This window comes from Lepidochelys olivacea (genome assembly GCF_965140295.1).
Source record: "Lepidochelys olivacea isolate rLepOli2 genome assembly, chromosome: 14".
Lineage (NCBI taxonomy): Eukaryota > Metazoa > Chordata > Testudines > Cheloniidae > Lepidochelys > Lepidochelys olivacea.
In genome coordinates, this window is record NC_140424.1 from 40,945,019 (window position 1) to 40,964,163 (window position 19,145).

General features: G+C 50.6%; 1 protein-coding gene across 1 annotated transcript; it reads right to left on the minus strand.

Moving 5' to 3' along the window:
• Positions 1 to 12,524: 12,524 nt before the first annotated feature.
• On the minus strand, positions 12,525 to 15,698 carry LOC311531008 (zinc finger protein 2-like; the record flags this gene model as incomplete). Its single annotated transcript, XM_084648068.1, has 7 exons — positions 15,568 to 15,698; positions 14,863 to 15,026; positions 14,593 to 14,680; positions 13,935 to 14,061; positions 13,306 to 13,412; positions 12,713 to 12,991; positions 12,525 to 12,668 (listed from the first exon to the last, which is right to left on the minus strand). The coding sequence occupies exons 3-7, from the start codon at positions 14,614 to 14,616 to the stop codon at positions 12,525 to 12,527; spliced, it is 681 nt and encodes a 226-aa protein (XP_084504194.1). The 5' UTR covers positions 14,617 to 14,680; positions 14,863 to 15,026; positions 15,568 to 15,698.
• Between the last annotated feature and the right edge of the window lie 3,447 nt (positions 15,699 to 19,145).

Consider the following 19,145-nt stretch of genomic DNA (forward strand, 5'->3'; position numbering starts at 1 on the left):
GCACCTGGTCACCCTAACAGCACCCACTGTGCCAGAAGTGCTGGGAACGCGTCAGGGACAAGTTCTGCTTTCCGATGGTGGAGGAAGGAACCAGGGGGCAGGTGGGTTAGACTCAGTTCTGACCAGCAGGGAAGAATTCATTGGTCGAGATGAAACTACTGTAAAGTGGGTGCACAACTAAAGACTGCACTCAGAGTAGTTATTTATGGTCTGGTGTCAAACTGGGAGGGGAATGGTGCGGGGGGGGCGGAGGAGGGAGAAGCTCCAGGTGGCCTCCCTCGCTCTTTATGGGGAAGAGGGAGTGGGGGGGGGGGGCAGCCCAGCAGGGAACGGGGTCTAGATGGGGAGCAATTCACACAGAGCTTGTACCGCAGCCACGTTCCTGGGAGAGAGATGCTGCTGGAGTTGGCAGAGCGGGCTCTCAGTTCCCCACATTGCCCCTCCTAGGTCGGTGGAAGTGCTCCTGGTGAGGACACACCCCACCGACCCAAGGAGGACAGTGTGGACATCATCGACCGCAATCATTACTGGAGTGGTTATAAGTCAACCTAATACAGGTCAACTTAAGTTTGCAGTGTTGACGTACCCTTACAAACAAAAGGATTTCTCTAACCCAAAAGTTTTCAGCAGTCCATGCTCTTTGGAAAGCCTTCCAGCTCGGACCACTCCCCCAGCTCAATGATGCTCCTACTGTCTTTCAAGGGATCTTGCTGCCCTGAGTAGAGATGGGGCCAGAACCCCTTTCTCCACTTCTTGTACTCGGATCCTATATACTTGAAAAGTCTTTGCTGGGTCATGGGGTCAGGGAAGTCCGTGGCATCAGTGAGCTACACACTGTACTACAGATGAATTGTAAGTTTCTTTGTTTACCCCTTTCTTCCTGTTGGTGGAAATCTCAGAGAATCCTTTAAGACTCAAAATCCGGGGAAGAAATTTACCCATTTTCTTCTCCAGTGGCTAAACCAGCTTTGCTTCTCGCCTCATTATTCGGCTGTATTAGTAACAAAAGTTTTAGCATCATCATAAAAGAAAGAGAACGAAAGAGAAAACAACCTTCCCATCTACAAATGATCTGGACCAAACCTAGAAAAAGCCGGGAAGTAATTTTACCAATAGATGGAAACGGGGCTCTAAGATCTGAAGATCCAACTGTGCTTTGAAGTTCATTGAGATTTCCCTGCCAACTCCAAGTGTCTGTGACACTTCCTTCTCCAGCCCTCCGGAGTCTGACTAAGATCATAGACATCAAAGCTGTGACTCCTAAGCATGGAGAGCCAGGGACAGGGTGGTACGTGACACCGTGGGAGATGGAGGGATAGAACGGAGGCAGGTTAAACTTTCCATGGCTGGGACAGAGGCTGCTGTGTGGAGAGAGGAGCGTGACAGTGAGAGGGGAAGGAGGGAATCTCTCGCACTCACCCCGTTGCCCTGAAATAGCACAGAAGCGAAAACTCCACATTTTACTGTCCCTTCTCCCACCTTTTTAGCATCTGGTTAATTCTGGCCCATAAGGGATAAAATGTAAAAGCAGTAAATGCTTGACTATCTGGGAATGAGACAACCTGGCCCCAAAGGGGGAACTCAGGGACTAGCAATCACTCTGCTAAAGGGAGGTCAGGCGTCAGAAACTGTGTTCCCGGCAGGCTACGCAGCTGCACTGCAGGCTATGGAGGGCCGTGGAGGCAGGCAGGGAGAGGAGCCCCTCCCCAGGCTTGGCCCAGGTCCATTGGAGCTGCTGGGGAGTGGAACCCCTCCCTCAGCATGGCCGAGGACCACAGGAGCCGCCGTGGCTGGGGAGAGCTGCCTCTGACCTGGCCCCAAACTCCTGTGGTGAGAGAGGGCTGGGGGAGTCCTCTCTCCACTGCAGTCTGAACCCCAAACCCCTCATCCCCAGTCCCAACCCCCACATGCCTAGCCAGAGCACTCACCCCTCCGCACCCCATCCCTCTGTCCCAGCCCTGAACCCCCTCTCACACGTCAACCTCCACATCCCCAGCCCCACCCCAGAGCCTGCACCTGAATCCAGAGCCCTCACCGCCTTCACCTCATCCCTGTCCCAGTCCTGAGCCAGTTCCCACACTCCGAATCCCTCGGCCCCACCCCCACCCCATTAATTTTGTTCTGTGCGCCAATATGGAGATGATGTGTCACATACTGGTGCGTAGAACCAAATTCATTCCGCACTTGGACGTAAAAACTGAGGGAACACTGGTCAGAACACATCAGATGCTGAGCGGGGTCCAGCAGAGCCCCCTGCCCCTGGGTGAAATACACAGCCACCTCCTCCAAGGTCACCGGCATCTGAAACAACAAGAGTCCCCCGCTCAGCACTTGCTGCCCCTGCCACAGTCCCACTAATCATGGCAAAGAAAGAAAAGAGTGAAGGGCCAGAGTAGCAGAATCCCACAGGCACCTGCTCAGAGCGGCCAGGAGGCTCCAGGGGCTGGGAGACGGTGAGAGCGCCTTGTCCCACCAGCACAGGGAGAAGGGGAGGGTCTTCTCATTTCTCACATGCCTGCCGGCCACAGGCTGAGTCGGCAAGCAGAGCTCTGAGCTGGGGATGAGGACAGGAATCCCGACAGCTTCCCTTCATATTTCACAGCAACTATTACAAATTATTCCAGTTAGGACAGACACAGTTCGTTTCTAGGCTGAGGCAACCAAATAAAGACAGACTGCAGAGTGTCTCAGCGTTTGTAGGTTTATTACGCTCGAGCGTGGTACCGTTCTCTTAAGCAGAGCGGGACCCCGATTACAGGTTACACAAAGATTATATACTGTTGGCAAAACATCCTGCCTGTGTGCCTCGGGGCGGGGGGTGGGGTGGGGGAGGCCTAACCCAATAAACAGGCCTTCTCCTTATCTATCACCAGTCCCCTGCAGCCACCTTCCCGCTGCAAAAACGCTGAATTAGCAGCTATTTCAGGCATGTCGGCTGGTTCCTGTCTCCTTTGTTTCTCTTCTCTTGAAACTGTCCAGACTGTCCACCCTGAAGGATCCTCCTCCCTTGGTACGTGGTGTGCTCGCTTCTAGTTAATGGCCGACAGGAAACCCAAAATGGAGTCACATATGCTAACAGGGTTAATTTCCCCTAACAATTATGAACAGGAGGCTGCCAGGCAACTTTCCAACACCACAATCTAAAGGCCACTGTCCTCCGATCCCACTGAGGAGTACCAAAAGAAACTACATCAACAGCTCAAGAAACTCCCTGCAACAGCACGGGAACAAATCCCTGCAACAGCACGGGAACAAATCTACACAGACAGACCCCTAGAGCCCCGACCAGGGGTATTCTATCTGCTACCCAAGATCCATAAACCTGGAAACCCGGGACACCCCATCATCTCAGGCATCGGCACTCTTACAGCAGGATTATCTGGCGATGTGGACTCTCTCCTCACACCCTATGCTACCAGCACTCCCAGCTGTCTTCGAGACACCACCGACTTCCTGAGGAAGTGAGGAGGGCTTTAAACTAGGTTCACCGGGAGAAGGAGACCAAAGCCCTGAGGTAAGTGAGCAAGCAGGATACCGGGAGGAAGCACAGGCAGGAACGTCTGTGCGGGGAGCGCTCCTACCTCAAACTGAGAATGAGGGGCCATCAGCAGGTTATCTCAAGTGCCTATATACAAATGCACAAAGCCTTAGAAACAAGCAGGGAGAACTGGAGGTCCTGGTGAAGGCAAGGAATTATGACGTGATTGGAATAACAGAGACTCGGTGGGAAAACTCAATGACTGGAGTACTGTCATGGATGGTTATAAACTGTTCAGGAAGGACAGGCAGGGCAGAAAAGGTGGGGGAGTAGCACTGTATGTAAGGGAGCAGTATGACTGCTCAGAGCTCCGGTACGAAACTGCAGAAAAACCTGAGTGTCTCTGGATTAAGTTTAGAAGTGTGAGCAACAAGAGTGACGTTGTGGTGGGTGTCTGCTACAGACCACCGGACCCGGGGGATGAGGTGGATGAGGCTTTCTTCCGGCAGCTCGCAGAAGCTACTAGATCGCACGCCCTGGTTCTCATGGGCGACTTTAATCCTCCTGATATCTGCTGGGAGAGCACTACAGCGGTGCATAGACAATCCAGGAAGTTTTTGGAAAATGTAGGAGACAATTTCCTGGTGCAAGTGCTGGCGGAGCCAACTAGGGGGAGAGCTTTTCTTGACCTGCTGCTCACAATTCACCGGGAAGAATTAGTAGGGGAAGCAAAAGTGGATAGGAATCTGGGAGGCAGTGACCATGAGTTGGTCGAGTTCAGGATCCTGGCACAGGGAAGAAAGGTAAGCAGCAGAATACGGACCCTGGACTTCAGGAAAGCAGACTTCGACTCCCTCAGGGAACTGATGGGTAGAATCCCCTGGGGGAATAACATGAGGGGGAAAGGAGTCCAGGAGAGCTGGCTGTATTTCAAAGAGTCCCTCTTGAGGTTACAGGGACAAACCATCCCGATGTGTCGAAAGAATAGTAAATATGGCAGGCGACCAGCTTGGCTTAACGGTGAAATCCTTGCGGATCTTAAACATAAAAAAGAAGCTTACAAGATGAGGAAGATTGGACAAATGACCACGGAAGAGTATAAAAATGTTGCTCGGGCACGTAGGAATGAAATCAGGAGGGCCAAATCGCACCTGGAGCTGCAGCTAACAAGAGATGTTAAGGGTAACAAGAAGGGTTTCTTCAGGTATGTTGGCAACAAGAAGAAAGCCAAGGAAAGTGTGGGCCCCTTACTGAATGAGGGAGGCAACGTAGTGACAGAGGATGTGGAAAAAGCTAATGGACTCAATGCTTTTTTTGCCTCTGTCTTTACGAACAAGGTCAGCTCCCAGACTGCTGCGCTGGGCAACACAGCATGGGGAGTAGGTGGCCAGCCCTCTGTGGAGAAAGAAGTGGTTAGGGACTATTTAGAAAAGCTGGACGTGCACAAGTCCATGGGGCCGGATGCGTTGCATCTGAGAGTGCTAAAGGAGTTGGCGGCTGTGATTGCAGAGGCATTGGCCATTAGTTTGAAAATTCATGGCGATCGGGGGAAGTCCCGGACGACTGGAAAAAGGCTAATGTAGTGCCCATCTTTAAAAAAGGGAAGGAGGAGGATCCTGGGAACTACAGGCCAGTCAGCCTTACCTTAGTTCCCGGAAAAATCATGGAGCAGGTCCTCAAGGAATCAATCCTGAAGCACTTGCATGAGAGGAAAGTGATCAGGAACAGTCAGCATGGATTCACCAAGGGAAGGTCATGCCTGACTAATCTAATCGCCTTCTATGATGACATTACTGGTTCTGTGGATGAAGAGAAAGCAGTGGATGTATTGTTTCTTGACTTTAGCAAAGCTTTTGACACAGTCTCCCACAGTATTCTTGTCAGCAAGTTAAAGAAGTATGGGCTGGATGAATACACTATAAGGTGGGTAGAAAGTTGGCTAGATTGTCAGGCTCAACGGGTAGTGATCAATGGCTCCATGTCTAGTTGGCAGCCGGTATCAAGTGGAGTGCCCCAAGGGTCGGTCCTGGGGCTGATTTTGTTCAATATCTTCATAAATGATCTGGAGGATGGTGTGGATTGCACTCTCAGCAAATTTGTGGATGATACTAAACTAGGAGGAGTGGTAGATATGGTGGCAAGTAGGGATAGGATACAGAGGGACTTAGACAAATTGGAGGATTGGGCCAAAAGAAATCTCATGAGGTTCAACAAGGATAAGTGCAGGGTCCTGCACTTAGGATGCAAGAATCCAATGCACCGCTACAGACTAGGGACCGAATGGCTAGGCAGCAGTTCTGCAGAAAAGGACCTAGGGGTGACAGTGGATGAAAAGCTGGATAGGAGTCAACAGTGTGCCCTTGTTGCCAAGAAGGCCAATGGCATTTTGGGATGTATAAGTAGGGGCATAGCCAGCAGATCGAGGGACGTGATCGTTCCCCTCTATTCGACATTGGTGAGGCCTCATCTGGAGTACTGTGTCCAGTTTTGGGCCCCACACTAAAAGAAGGATGTAGAAAAATTGGAGAGAGTCCAGCGAAGGGCTACAAAAATGATTAGGGGTCTGGAACACATGACTTATGAGGAAAGGCTGAGGGAACTAGGATTGTTTAGTCTGCAGAAGAGAAGAATGAGGGGGGATTTGATAGCTGCTTTCAGCTACCTGAGAGGTGGTTCCAAAGAGGATGGATCTAGACTATTCTCAGTGGTAGCGGATGACAGGACAAGGAGTAATGGTCTCAAGTTGCAGTGGGGGAGGTTTAGGTTGGATATTAGGAAAAACTTTTTTACTAGGAGGGTGGTGAAACACTGGAATGCGTTACCTAGGGAGGTGGTAGAATCTCCTTCCTTAGAAGTTTTTAAGGCCAGGCTTGAGAAAGCCCTGGCTGGGATGATTTAATTGGGGATTGGTCCTGCTTTGAGCAGGGGGTTGGATTAGATGACCTCCTGAGGTCCCTTCCAACCCTGATATTCTTTGATTCTATGATTCTATGAAACTACAACGTATTGGTGATCTTCCTGAAAACACCATCCTGGCCACCATGGATGTAGAAGCTCTTTACACCAATATTCCACACAAGGATGGGCTACAAGCTGTCAGGAACATTATCCCTGATGAGGCCACGGCACACCTGGTGGCTGAGATTTGTGACTTTGTGCTCATCCACAACCATTTCAGATCTGGGGACAATTTATACTTTCAAGTCAGCAGCACTGCATGGCCCCACAGCATACCAACATCTTTATGGCTGACTTAGAACAACGCTTCCTCAGCTCTCGTCCCAGAGCGCCCCCTCCTCTATTTGCGCTACATTGATGACATCTTCATCATATGGACCCATGGGAAGGAGGCCCTTGAAGAATTCCACCTGGATTTCAACAATTTCCACCCCAGCATCGACCTCAGCCTGGACCAGTCCACACAAGAGATCCTGGACACTACAGTGCAAATAAGTGATGGTCACATAAATACCACCCTATACTGGAAACCTACTGACCTCTATACTTACCTACATGCCTCCAGCTTCCATCCAGGACACATCACAAGATCCATTGTCTACAGCCATGCCCCAAGGTACAACCACTTTTGCTCCAATCCCTCAGGCAGAGACAAACACCTACAAGATCTTTATCAAGCATTCTTAAAACTACAATACTCACAGACTGACAAAGCAAGATGGAGACCCAGAAGTCACCTTCTACAGGACAGGCCCAACAAGGGAAATAACAGAACACCACTGGCCATCATGTACAGCCCCCAGCTAAAACCTCTCCACCGCATCATCAACGATGTACAACCTATCCTGGAAAACGATTCCTCATTCTCACAGACAGTAGGAGGCAGGCCAGTCCTCGCTTACAGATAGCTCCCAATCTGAACCAAATACTCACCAGCAACTACACACCATACCACAGAAATGCTAACCCAGGAACCAATCCCTGCAACAAATCCCATTGCCAAATCTGTCCCCGTATCTACTCTAGCGACACCATCATAGGACCCAACCATAACAGCCACGCCATTGATAAAGAACCAGAAAACAACCCTATAATCATGTAAAGCTAGGCTTCTGTCTTTTTTCTATGCTTATCTGTCCTTTCCCTATGTTTATGGGAAGAAAGAATTTGAACTATGTGTAACCTGTACTCCCCGTTTGGGGAAGGAATTCCTTATACAGATGGGCCTCCATGTTCATACCTCAAGACTCAGACCAACAGGGGTTGACCGGTTTGAACTGGAAGAGATATCACAAAGTATGTTGAACCAAGCTATCAAAGCTCTACCTTGTTCTTTGTTCTGGGCTTCGCCATATTCCTCTGTGTAGGAATTGGTGAGCCCTTCAGCTGTTGTACTTGCTAGCATTAAAGTGCCTCTTTTTATCTAAGAGTCCTGACTCTGTGTTTGTTTGGCTAATACAGAAGTCCAGGGAAGGCTACCCTCCCAACCCTAGACGGGAGGGAAACCCTTTTTCCCTAACAAAATTGGGGGCTCGTCCGGGATTGCCGCTTCTCCGGACCGGTGGACGGTTGGGACTCTGAATCCTTCTTGCTGGCACCTGGGTTGCTTTAACCCTGAAGGCTTCCCGTCTCGCTTCCACCCGCTGCTTCGGCTAAATAAGGCATCCCTAAAGGCACTAGGGTCCAAACCTATTGGTGAACACCGGCCGGTGGGAACTTGGTGAGTTCTGAATTTTTCCTTTGTGATTGTCTAGACAACAGTCAGGGGTTCTGTCTTTTGGAAAAGACGGAAGGGGGGTCCAGTAGAATTGTCGATCCTTCTACGCCCCTGGGCTATATGTTAAAACATTATGATAGGGATATCAAGGCCTTACAATCGGATAGCAACAAAGCTGTGTATAAGTTTATATTTTTGTGTCAAGGTCCCTGGGTGGGAATGACGCAAGACGACCCAGAGCCAGGAAATCGCTGGCCGGGGGAAGGAACATTTGAGTTACATACTGTTGTTCAACTACGGAAAGCACTGTATGATTTGAAACCGCAGCAACTAAAGTATTCAGATGTATGGATAAGAGAGGCCGAACGGCGCAAAAGCACCCAGTGTAACTACTAGTTTACGAATTGAGGAAGAAAAACTTAAAGCATGCGGCCTCCACCCTATAATCCAGGATCCGGTGATGCTGACCGGAAGCCAAAAACGCCAAAGTCTATTTATCCCCAACTCCCATTGAAAGAAGCAGGGGATCCTATACCACTGGAAGAATGTACCTGGATATGGGGTGGGATACCACCGCCCGGCCCCGACGCACCCACGTCCCCGGAGAGTGACCGGGCGCACTACAGAGAGAGGAGCGGCCCCGCTCTCCCGCTAGCTACTGATGCACCCACATCCGACACAGAGCAGGGGGATGCTCAGGAAGCTGGCACCTCTACAAGGGAGGTGGCAAATCTTGATCCGCGACACCTCAGTGATGCGACGCCTGCTAAAACCCGCTCTCAAGAGACACCTCAGGCAAAAGTTATTGGTGCTGTGATGGCTAGTGCAGTCCAAATGCCTATGCGACAACTACCAAGTGGTGTGGGGGGAACACAAATGGTGTATGTCCCTTTTACCAGCACGGATCTAATGAATTGGTCAGCTACTTTCCCCCCATTTCGAAAGTGTCCGGAAGAATTTATTAAAAAGTTGAAGGGTATTTTCACAATGTATAATTGTAACTATGATGATGTGGAGATGGTTTTGAATCAAGTACTAAGTGAGGGTGAGAAGGCAACGGTGTATAAGAAAGCCAGAGAGATGGTACAAGGCAAGGAGACATATCCGCAAGGGAAACCTGAAATGGATTGGGATGTTCCGGAAAACATTTGTGTGTGGGATAATATGAGAAAGCGAATTTTAGAAGCATTAGAGGAGAAGTCTAAGCCTGTTTATGATTGGGGAAAGGTGGATGCATGTGTTCAGAAGCACGATGAACACCCAGGGGAATTTTTCCACTGCCTGAGTAAGGTTTCAAAAAACCATGGCGGTTTAGATCCAACCTCCCCTGTAGCAAAAACACAAGTGATCAGCCAGTATGTAAAAAACTTATTACCATTCGCTCGGAAGTATGTGTGTAGTCAACCAGCTTATGAAAACAAAACGCTGGAGGAGGTGGTGGGTTTAGCAGCCCATGCTTGGAGGAATAGAAAGGAATTGGACACTAGGAGGTCCGAAAAGCTTCTTGATCTGCAGTTGCAAGGGTTCCAAGACAGCTCTCGGGGACGAGACGCCAGCCGTAGGAGGGGAGGCTTTCGAGGAAGAGGCGGAAGGGGAGGCAGCTCTACCCAGGGATGGGAACCATAAGGTCAGAACTTCCAGCCACGGCCCGGGAGGGCAGGGCCAGATGAGTGCCGGCGGTGCTGGCAAAAGGGACACTGGGCTGCCCAGTGTCCGAATTACCCCCCCGAGTCAGCTGACCCTCTTATGCAAGCCTACCAAAGGGTTCAGGAAAAGGGGCAAGAAGAAGGAGGTACTGATTGAAAGCTAGCTGCCCACAATGCCTCGCTCCCCCCGCCGGAAACCCCCTCCACTTCTTGGACAGTGCAGCTGGATGCAAACCATCTGGAACTTCCCGTTGTGGTGGGAGGAAAAACTTATTCAATGTTAGTTGACACCGGAGCAGATAGAAGTACTCTACAGGACCCCAACCTCCCTACTACTTCTGCAACTGTAAAGGCTATAGGCATTGGTGGCTCAGACGGAGAAATTGTTTTCCCTCCGGGGGTCCATGCAGCTGCAAAGGCCGTCATTGCACAGTGTGGGTTGTGTCAACGATATAATCATCAGGGAGCAATCAAACCACAAGTTATGGGACATAGCAAACTACCTGAGTACCCATTTGCTGTGGTCCAGATGGACTTCATGGATTTACCACCAGTGACAGGACGAAAACACTTGCTTGTCCTGGTTGACCTTTTTTCAGGGTGGGTTGAGGCGTTCCCCACATCCGTTTTGCTACGGATACTGAAAAGCAGATGCAGTATCCGTAGCAAAGTGTCTCCTCAAGGATATTATTCCCCGCTTTGGAGTAATGACTCGTTTGGAAAGTGACCAAGGACCCCATTTCACTTCCCAAATTATTCAGCATATAGCGAAAGCCTTAGGCATAAAACAGGCCTTGCATACCCCCTATCATCCACAAAGCTCAGGAAAAGTGGAAAGGGTGAATGGGCTGATCAAAACCCAATTAGCAAAGCTATGTGAGCAAACTGGATTACAGTGGCCTGAAGTGTTACCCATAGTGTTAACCAACCAGTATAATACAGCCCATAGGAAACACTGGCTGACACCGTTTGAAATTCTATTTGGCCGACCCTTGCCAATCCCCCTAACCAATACAAACGGATTTGTCCCAGCGAAAACGTCGTTAATGGCGGGACAAGATAAGTTGGCGGGTTACTGTCGCATGTTGCAAGATGCGTTAAGTGACGCGTGGGCCAAAGTAAAGGATGCCCAACCTTTACCACTTGATACTTGTGGACACACTCTTTTTCCAGGTAACTTTGTCTGTGTTAAAATCCATCGAAGGAAGCATTGCCTGGAACCACGGTGGTCGGCCCCTGCTCAAGTCCTTCTGACTACTCCGACTGCGGTAAAGATCGAGGGCATTGATAGATGGGTGCACTGCAGCCACTGTAAAAAGGTTCCTGCTCCAACGTCTCCAACGACTGCCATCACAACCGCCGCTCCTACATGAACTGTGTACCGGTCGGTCAGCGGGATCAGAAGCAGTTACAGAATTCTGGGACATTGGTTATACTGTTACAAATTGTACTGCCTTGTGTTTTGTTTGTAGTTGTTAGTGTTTACAATGTATGTACGGTTACGGGCATTAACCTGGAACCTTGCCCTAGGGAGTTGGGACAAAAACACGTTTTTACAATTAGCCCAAAATCTAACCAACTCCTGGAATGTTAGTGACTGTTGGGTGCGTTCCGACTTCTCCTCACATTCATTGCAAGGGTTCCCCATTTTGCCGGTTCCAGTACTCCTTGATTCTTGGCAAAATGGTTTGGCGTGGTACGGCCAAAAGGGAAAAAGGGGCAGGGGACCCATGGATTTTAGGAAGTGGATCCCAAACCATCGCCCAGACTTGCTTGTTAAGGCCCCCTTGTGCGTAGAGAAGAGGTCACTGCACTCCCAAGGTAAAACCACTCTGGGAAAATACCCAAAGACCTCCACTCTGGGAAAATTCCTCTGTGTAGGAATTGGTGAGCCCTTCAGCTGTCGTACTTGCTAGCATTAAAGTGCCTCATTTTATCTAAGAGTCCTGACTCTGTGTTTGTTTGGCTAATACAGAAGTCCAGGGAAGGCTCCCCCCCAACCCTAGACGGGAGGGAAACCCTTTTTCCCTAACACCATCAGGGGCACATTCACGTGCACATCTACCAATGTGATCTATGCCATCATGGGCCAGCAATGCCCCTCTGCCACGTACATTGGCCAAACCGGACAGTCTCTATGTAAAAGAATAAATGGACACAAATAAGACATCAGGAACGGTAACGTACAAAAGCCAGTAGGAGAACATTTCACTCTCCCTGGACATTCAATAACAGATTTAAAAGTAGCCATCCTTCAACCAAAAAACTTCAAACACAGACTTCAGAGAGAAACTCCAGAGCGACAATTCATTTGCAAACTTAACACCATCAATTTGGGCCTGAATAGGGACTGGGAGTGGCTGGCTCACTACAAAACCAATTTCCCTCTCTTGGTATTGACCCCTCCTCATCAGTCATTGGGAGTGGACCACGTCCATCCTGTGTGGATTCTCCCATTTTTAATGAGGTATGATCTCTGTCTGAAACTTTTCCCAGTCTAAGCACTTGTGGGGTCTCTCTCCTGTGTGGATTATCTGATGATAAACAAGCTCTGAACTTCTTCTGAAAGTTTTCCCACAGTCCAAGCACTTATGGGGTCTCTCTCCTGTGTGGATTGCCTGATGTTTAACAAGGTGTGACCTCTGCATGAAACTTTTCCCACAGTCAGAGCACTTGTGGGGTGTCTCTCCTGTGTGGCTTTTCTTATGTGATGTTCATGCTGCCTTTAACTGAAACGTTTCCCACACTCGAGGCACTGAATGGGCTTCTCTCCAGTGTGGCTTCTCCCATGGTTATTAAGATCTGAGAGTTTATTGAAGTTTTTCCCACAGTCCAAGCATTGAAGGGGTTTCTCTCCAGTATGGATTGTCTGATGTGTCACAAGCCGTGATCTCACAATGAATCCTTTCCCACACTCAAGGCAGTGCCAGGGTGTCTCTTCCTTGGGATTTGTCTGCTGCGCTCTGGGATCTTCATCTCCTCCTCCACTGTTAAGAGATTCATCCACTTTGTTCCTGGGGAGGTTTCCCAGAAGCCTCTCTGACCTGTGCCAATTTCCCCAGGCTTCTCCCTCTTCCGTGCAGTCATAAAAATTCCCTTCAGCTCCTCCCACCAAGGGCCCCTGTGGTTGCACTTCTCCAGGGACTTCCTGATGACGATTCCCCTCCTCATTCTCACTCCCTCGCTCAGCACCTGCTGGGAGAGACTCAACTGAGACAGGAGTCATTGTGCAAGGGAGAGAGAGGAATAGCACCGAGGGAAACCCAACAGAAAGACTGAGCAATTGGATTCTGCCTCCACATCCCACCCAAACACTGACAAGGAAGGAAAGCTGGGAAACAAACTCCTGCAGCTAAGAGGCTGGGTGGAATGCCGTGAGCGATAACTGCTGACTACAGCCCTGTCCTGGCTGAGATGAGGAAGAATTGAGGGCGTTATTCACACCTTATTTGGGGATTCTCAAACTTTTCCTTCATTCCCCAGATGGTCTCTGTGTCAGTCCTCACCTGTGCGGGTGCATCCCTTCCTTCCTCACAGGCCTGGAGATCGGGCACCCACGGCTCGTCCCCTTGCTCCAGCTGGGTGATCAGCTCAGGTTTGGAAATGGGAACTCCTGTGCAGAGGGTGGAATCAGACCAGATCAGGGTGCATGGAGCATTGGTGGAGGATCTGTCACAAAGGACATTCCGTGAGTGGAACCTGTCCCTGTGCTCTGCTGGAGGAACGAGAAATCCAAGAGGATGGGAACAGGATCACTGAGCCCCCTTGCGCAGGGGGACTTTATTAGGGAGGTGAGTTGAATTATTACTACACCCTTACTAGGCGTTCCAGGATCTGTGTACTCTGAGGGCTTTGCTGACTCACACAAAGCTCTGGACTTAAACCCCTCCTCTTTATAAACCTGCAGACCCCAGAGCCCTCTCCATAGCTGGAGCTATTCCCAGGGAGGGGGGTCCGTTGGGTTTTGACTACCATGTCCTCCTGGAGGGGGCACGGAGATGCAAGTGTCTCTCATGGCAGCTGTGCATTATGGAACCCATTCGCCCCTGATCTCACTGACCAGGGAAGAAACTGACCAAATTCAGATACACAGGCCCCACGGCTTCCAATAACGGAGGGGACAAGAATCCCTTACCCAGCGAGGTCACCGTCTTGTAGTTCTCCTGCATGACGTCCCTGTAGAGGGCTCTCTGAGCGGGGTCCAGCAGAGCCTCCTGCCCCTGGGTGAAATACACAGCCACCTCCTCCAAGGTCACCGGCATCTGAAACAACAAGAGTCCCCCACTCAGCACCTGCTGCCCCAGCCACAATCCCACTAATCATGGCAAAGAAAGAAAAACGTGAAGCTGTGGGTGGGCCAGAGTAGCACAATCCCACAGGCACCCTGCTCAGAGCAGCCAGGAGGTTCCAGGGACTGGGAGACGGTGAGAGCTCCATGTCCCCACAGCACACGGAGAAGGGGAGGGTCTCCTCATTTCCCACACGCTTGCCAGCCACGGGCTGAGACGGGAAGCAGAGCTCTGAGCCGGGGACAGGGACAGGAATCCTGACAGCTTCCCTTCGTATTTCACAGCAGCCTCTGGCCAGTAAGGTCAGACTCCAGCATTGGGAGTTTGGACAATGTTCCCAGCCCTGTGTAAGGGGGTTATATCCTGTTTGAGAATTGGGGGAATGTCCCCTCCACCGCTCTCCTTCCAGCAATGGGCCTACTCAGAAAATCAGCAGGTTTCTCACACCCTGTTTCCTCCCTGCCTCTCCCTCACCCGCCCAGCAGCTCCCTGAAAATCCCCTACCTGAGCTGGCTCCATCACAGCCATTTCCCTTCTCTGTCTCCTGGAAGACTGGCCGATCTTTAGTGAAACGTGGACCTGATTCCTCAGCCTGTCGGGGCGAGAGGGAGGTTACAGAAGGGGCTTCTGTCCATGTCACACCCCGATTCCCCCCAGACTCTTCAGAGCCTCCCAGTAACAGCATCTCTTAGCCAAATGTTAAAAAAAGGGAAGAACCCAAAGGGCCACTTTGGGGGATTGGCCCCCATTGCAGTGTAAACCCCTCTCCCTTACCAATAGCTGGAGCCCTCTGGTGACAACACCTGATGAATGAGCTGCCCTGGACTCCCCAGGCAGCCCCCAGGGACAGGCAGGCAGAGACTGATCCCATTGGCCCATCCCCCTGCCTGAGCCAGCAGTGACTCCGGTCTCACTCTGGTGTGGCTGAGATCTGAATCCTGCAGGGAAATTAGACGAGAACCTCGGGCAGACCCCAACACTCATGAGACACTGACCCCACCAGCACGGGGGTGTCTGACAATAACACACTCGGAGCAGGGTGTGTGTGTGGGGGGGGGGGGACACCCGGTTTTTGCTTTGTAGCTTCTGCACCCTGAGGGGTTAGTCCCCTGATCGCTCCCAAAGCTGGTTTGACCAGTTCCAGGAGAAGAGCTTCTCTCCGCCCCTCCCACCTCGTGTCCCATGGGGCGGAGAAGCTGCCTGGGCATCTCCCCCCGCCCGCCTCCCCACATCCCCCCTTTCCCTCGCTGTGCCCCCCACTCACATCTTCCCCCATTCCCGACCTCGCTCCCCTCAGCCCCGCAGTCCCCCGATCCTCCTCCATTGCCCCATCTTCCCTTCCGTGCACCCCTGCCCCCATCCCAGCCTGCCCCCGGCATCCCCTGCACCCGTCTCCGGCCCCTCTTTATCCTCCTCCCCCTGCAGCCCAGATGTGACGGGGGGGGCCGCTGCAGGGGGGGATGGCAGGGTCTCTCTTACCTTGCCCCCGAGCGGGGCCCCCCGGGGCAGGGGCCGGGCCGGGAAGGGGCCCTGGCCGGGCTGGGGGCTCTGCCCTGGGAGAGGCTCCCGGGGAGCAGCGGGCAGGGCCCGGCTGGAGGTTCCCCTCTCCCGGCTGCAGCCCGGGCTCCGGGCTCCCAGCACCAGCCGCCGGGGCTCGGGGATCTCGCCGGGAGCCAGAGTCCCCGCAGCGGCTGCGAGTCACTTCCTGGGCCGGGCCTGAGCCCCGCGATCCTCCCCCCAGAGCCGCCCCCCAGCCGCTCCTGGGTCCTAGCGATCAACCCACAGTAATCCAGCCCCTGCCCCCTGGGGGCCCAACCGCCCCTGGGCTCGGGGAGCTTCTCCCAGCAGTAAGGGGTCATCCCGCCTCCAAACTTCTCCTGTCAGCATTCAGTCTCGCTCGCAGCCTCCCTGCAGGACTGACCGGGCACCGGCCGCTGGCTGATCAGCCCGTCTGCGGCAAACTTCTCTCCATATTGGGCTGGCAGAGGCCTTGCTCTCACCGCCTCTCTGGTCACCGGCTACTGGCCCAAAACCTCTGGTTGTTTGAGCTGACTGGGCCAGATTTGCAGGGGGGAGCGAGGGAAGGCAAAAGGAGAGAGAGGAGAAGTGGGGGTGGCATAATTGTTTAGATAGAGGTGAAAGTAAGCCGGTCTGATCCAGTCTGGCGGACCCGGCAAGAGCCGGGACACCGCTGACTGCACCGGCAGGGGGCAGCTTCCCCAGGCCGGTGATGTGAAGGGCTCCGGCCACCGGTACCACAGCGGAGCCCTGGGCCCTTTAAATCGCCGCTGGAGCCCCGGGGGTCCTGGCTGCCGCTGCAGCTACTGTTCCTGCCCTGATTTCAAGGGCCCGAAGCTCCCAGCAGCTGCTCACGTACCAGGGGGAGTTCAGGATTTAGCCAAAATCAAACTCAGTGGAGTTGAGGATGTCCGCTGGCTCCCCTTCTCTGGTTTGCCCTGCTGAGCGTGTCTTTCAAGACCAGGGTGATGAAAGCCCAACAGTGCCATGCTGGGGCCCAGGAGACAGCGGGTGTGAGACATACCCCAGGGTACAATCTGGACTGTTGAACTGCTTAATTCTCCATCCCAGGGCATGTTTTACACTGCTTCCCAGGCTGGATAAAAATCAATGAGTTAAACAAAAATCAGTGTTTTTATTTAAATTGGATTTTTTTTTTGATAAAATGCTTTTTGAGGAAAAAACTTATTTAAAGATACTTTTAATTAAGATACATTATAGCTCAAAGATATCTCATCCTGGAATAGGGATTGTAAATTCTAATTCTATAGTATGAGACAATATATTCATGGAATGTTTAAGAAAAGTTTTGTACATGAGTTCCAATAGTTGATGGATTAGGGACCCAATTTTATGGGATTCCACAGCCTTCTGTATAGATTATTTAGGTTAATCTTTCCATTTACCCAATGGGACTCAGTGCTCAGTCTAGAAGATCCCATCAGAGATGCTTAGTTTCCCAGTTCTCAAACTGTGGCTTTGTGTCTCCAGAGGTAACATGTTTGTGAACAGCCAAAATGTTTTAAAATCAATTAATATAGAGAGGTGAGAAATAACAGACCTCACCTCTATTGTCCCCCTGCAAATTTCTGTACACAGAGTCAATCCCTTACCTCTCTCCAAAAGTGCAAAGTTTCAAAAAGTTGAATGAATAGAAGACTGTTGGAGGCGGAATAAATCTGGACAAGGAGAAGAAGTTTGGAGATAAATGTGAGAAACGATGGACATATGCTTTTCTGTTAAAATATTATATCTTTCCTGTTGAAGAAAAAAATCCAGAATACTTAACGTGGTTGTTTTAGTGAAATAAAACAATTTAAACGTCTGTCTGGTGATGTTCTCCTCCACAGGGTGGCATGAATGAAATAACCAAACAATGAAATAACCAAATGCAAATAAATGAAATGAAATAACCAAACAATCATTCATTGTCTGATTTAGCTTTAAAACTAACCTCAAAAGTTTGCAAATAAATCGGTGTTTTAAAATGTATAGTGTGTACCTTCTAAAAATGCAACCTACATCTATCTCTGAGTTGTGTAGAATATCATGGAGCAGGTCCTCAAGGAATCAATTCTGAAGCACTTAGAGGAGAGGAAAGTGATCAGGAACAGTCAGCATGGATTCACCAAGGGCAAGTCATGCCTGACTAATCTAATTGCCTTCTATGACGAGATAACTGGCTCTGTGGATGAAGGGAAAGCAGTGGACGTGGTGTTCCTTGACTTTAGCAAAGCTTTTGACACTGTCTCCCACAGTCTTCTTGTCAGCAAGTTAAAGAAGTTTCGGCTGGACAAATGCACTATAAGGTGGGTAGAAAATTGGCTAGATTGTCGGGCTCAATGGGGAGTAATCAATGGCTCCATGTCTAGTTGGCAGACAGTATCAAGCAGAGTGCCCCAAGGGTAGGTCCTGGGGCCGGTTTTCTTCAATATCTTCATTAATGATCTGGAGGATGGTGTGGATTGCACCCTCAGCAAGTTTGCAGATGACACTAAACTGGGAGGAGTGGTAGATATGCTGGAGGGTAGTGATAGGATACAGAGGGACCTAGACAAATTGGAGGATTGGGTCAAAAGAAATCTGATGAGGTTCAACAAGGACAAGTGCAGAGTCCTGCACTTAGGACGGAAGAATCCAATGCACCGCTACAGAGTAGGGACCGAATGGCTAGGCAGCAGTTCTGCAGAAAAGGACCTAGGGGTGACAGTGGACGAGAAGCTGGATATGAGTGAACAGTGTGCCCTTGTAGCCAAGGCCAATGGCATTTTGGGATGTATAAACAGGGGGATTGGCAGCAGATCGAGGGACGTGATCGTTCCCCTCTATTCGACATTGGTGAGGCCTCATCTGGAGTACTGTGTCCAGTTTTGGGCCCCACACTACAAGAAGGATGTGGAAATATTGGAGAGAGTCCAGCGGAGGGCAACAAAAATGATTAGGTGACTGGAACACATGACTTACGAGGAGAGGCTGAGGGATCTGGGATTATTTAGTCTACAGAAGAGAAGAATGAGGGGAGATTTGACAGCTGCTTTCAACTACCTGAGAGGTGATTCCAAAGAGGATGGTTCTAGACTATTCTCAGTGATAGAAAATGACAGGACAAGGAGTAATGGTCTCAAGTTGCAGTGGGGGAGATTTAGGTTGGATATTAGGAAAAACTTTTTCACTAGAAGGGTGGTGAAACACTGGAATGCGTTACCTAGGGAGGGGGTGGAATCTCCTTCCTTAGAAGTTTTTAAGGTCAGGCTTGACAAAGCCCTTGCTGGGATGATGTAACTAGGGATTGGTCCTGCTTTGAGCAGGGGGTTGGACTAGATGACCTCCTGAGGTCCCTTCCAACCCTGATATTCTAGGATTCTATGATCTATTAAGATTATAAAAACCAAGAATGCACTTTTCTGTAGAATACCATGATTAAATCGAGTCTTCCAGACTAGTGGTTTAAATCAAATCCACCCTGCTGCATCGCTGTGTAAACAACAAACCCCTCCACGCTCTGCTCACACACAGCCACTGGCTGCACTGTACTGACT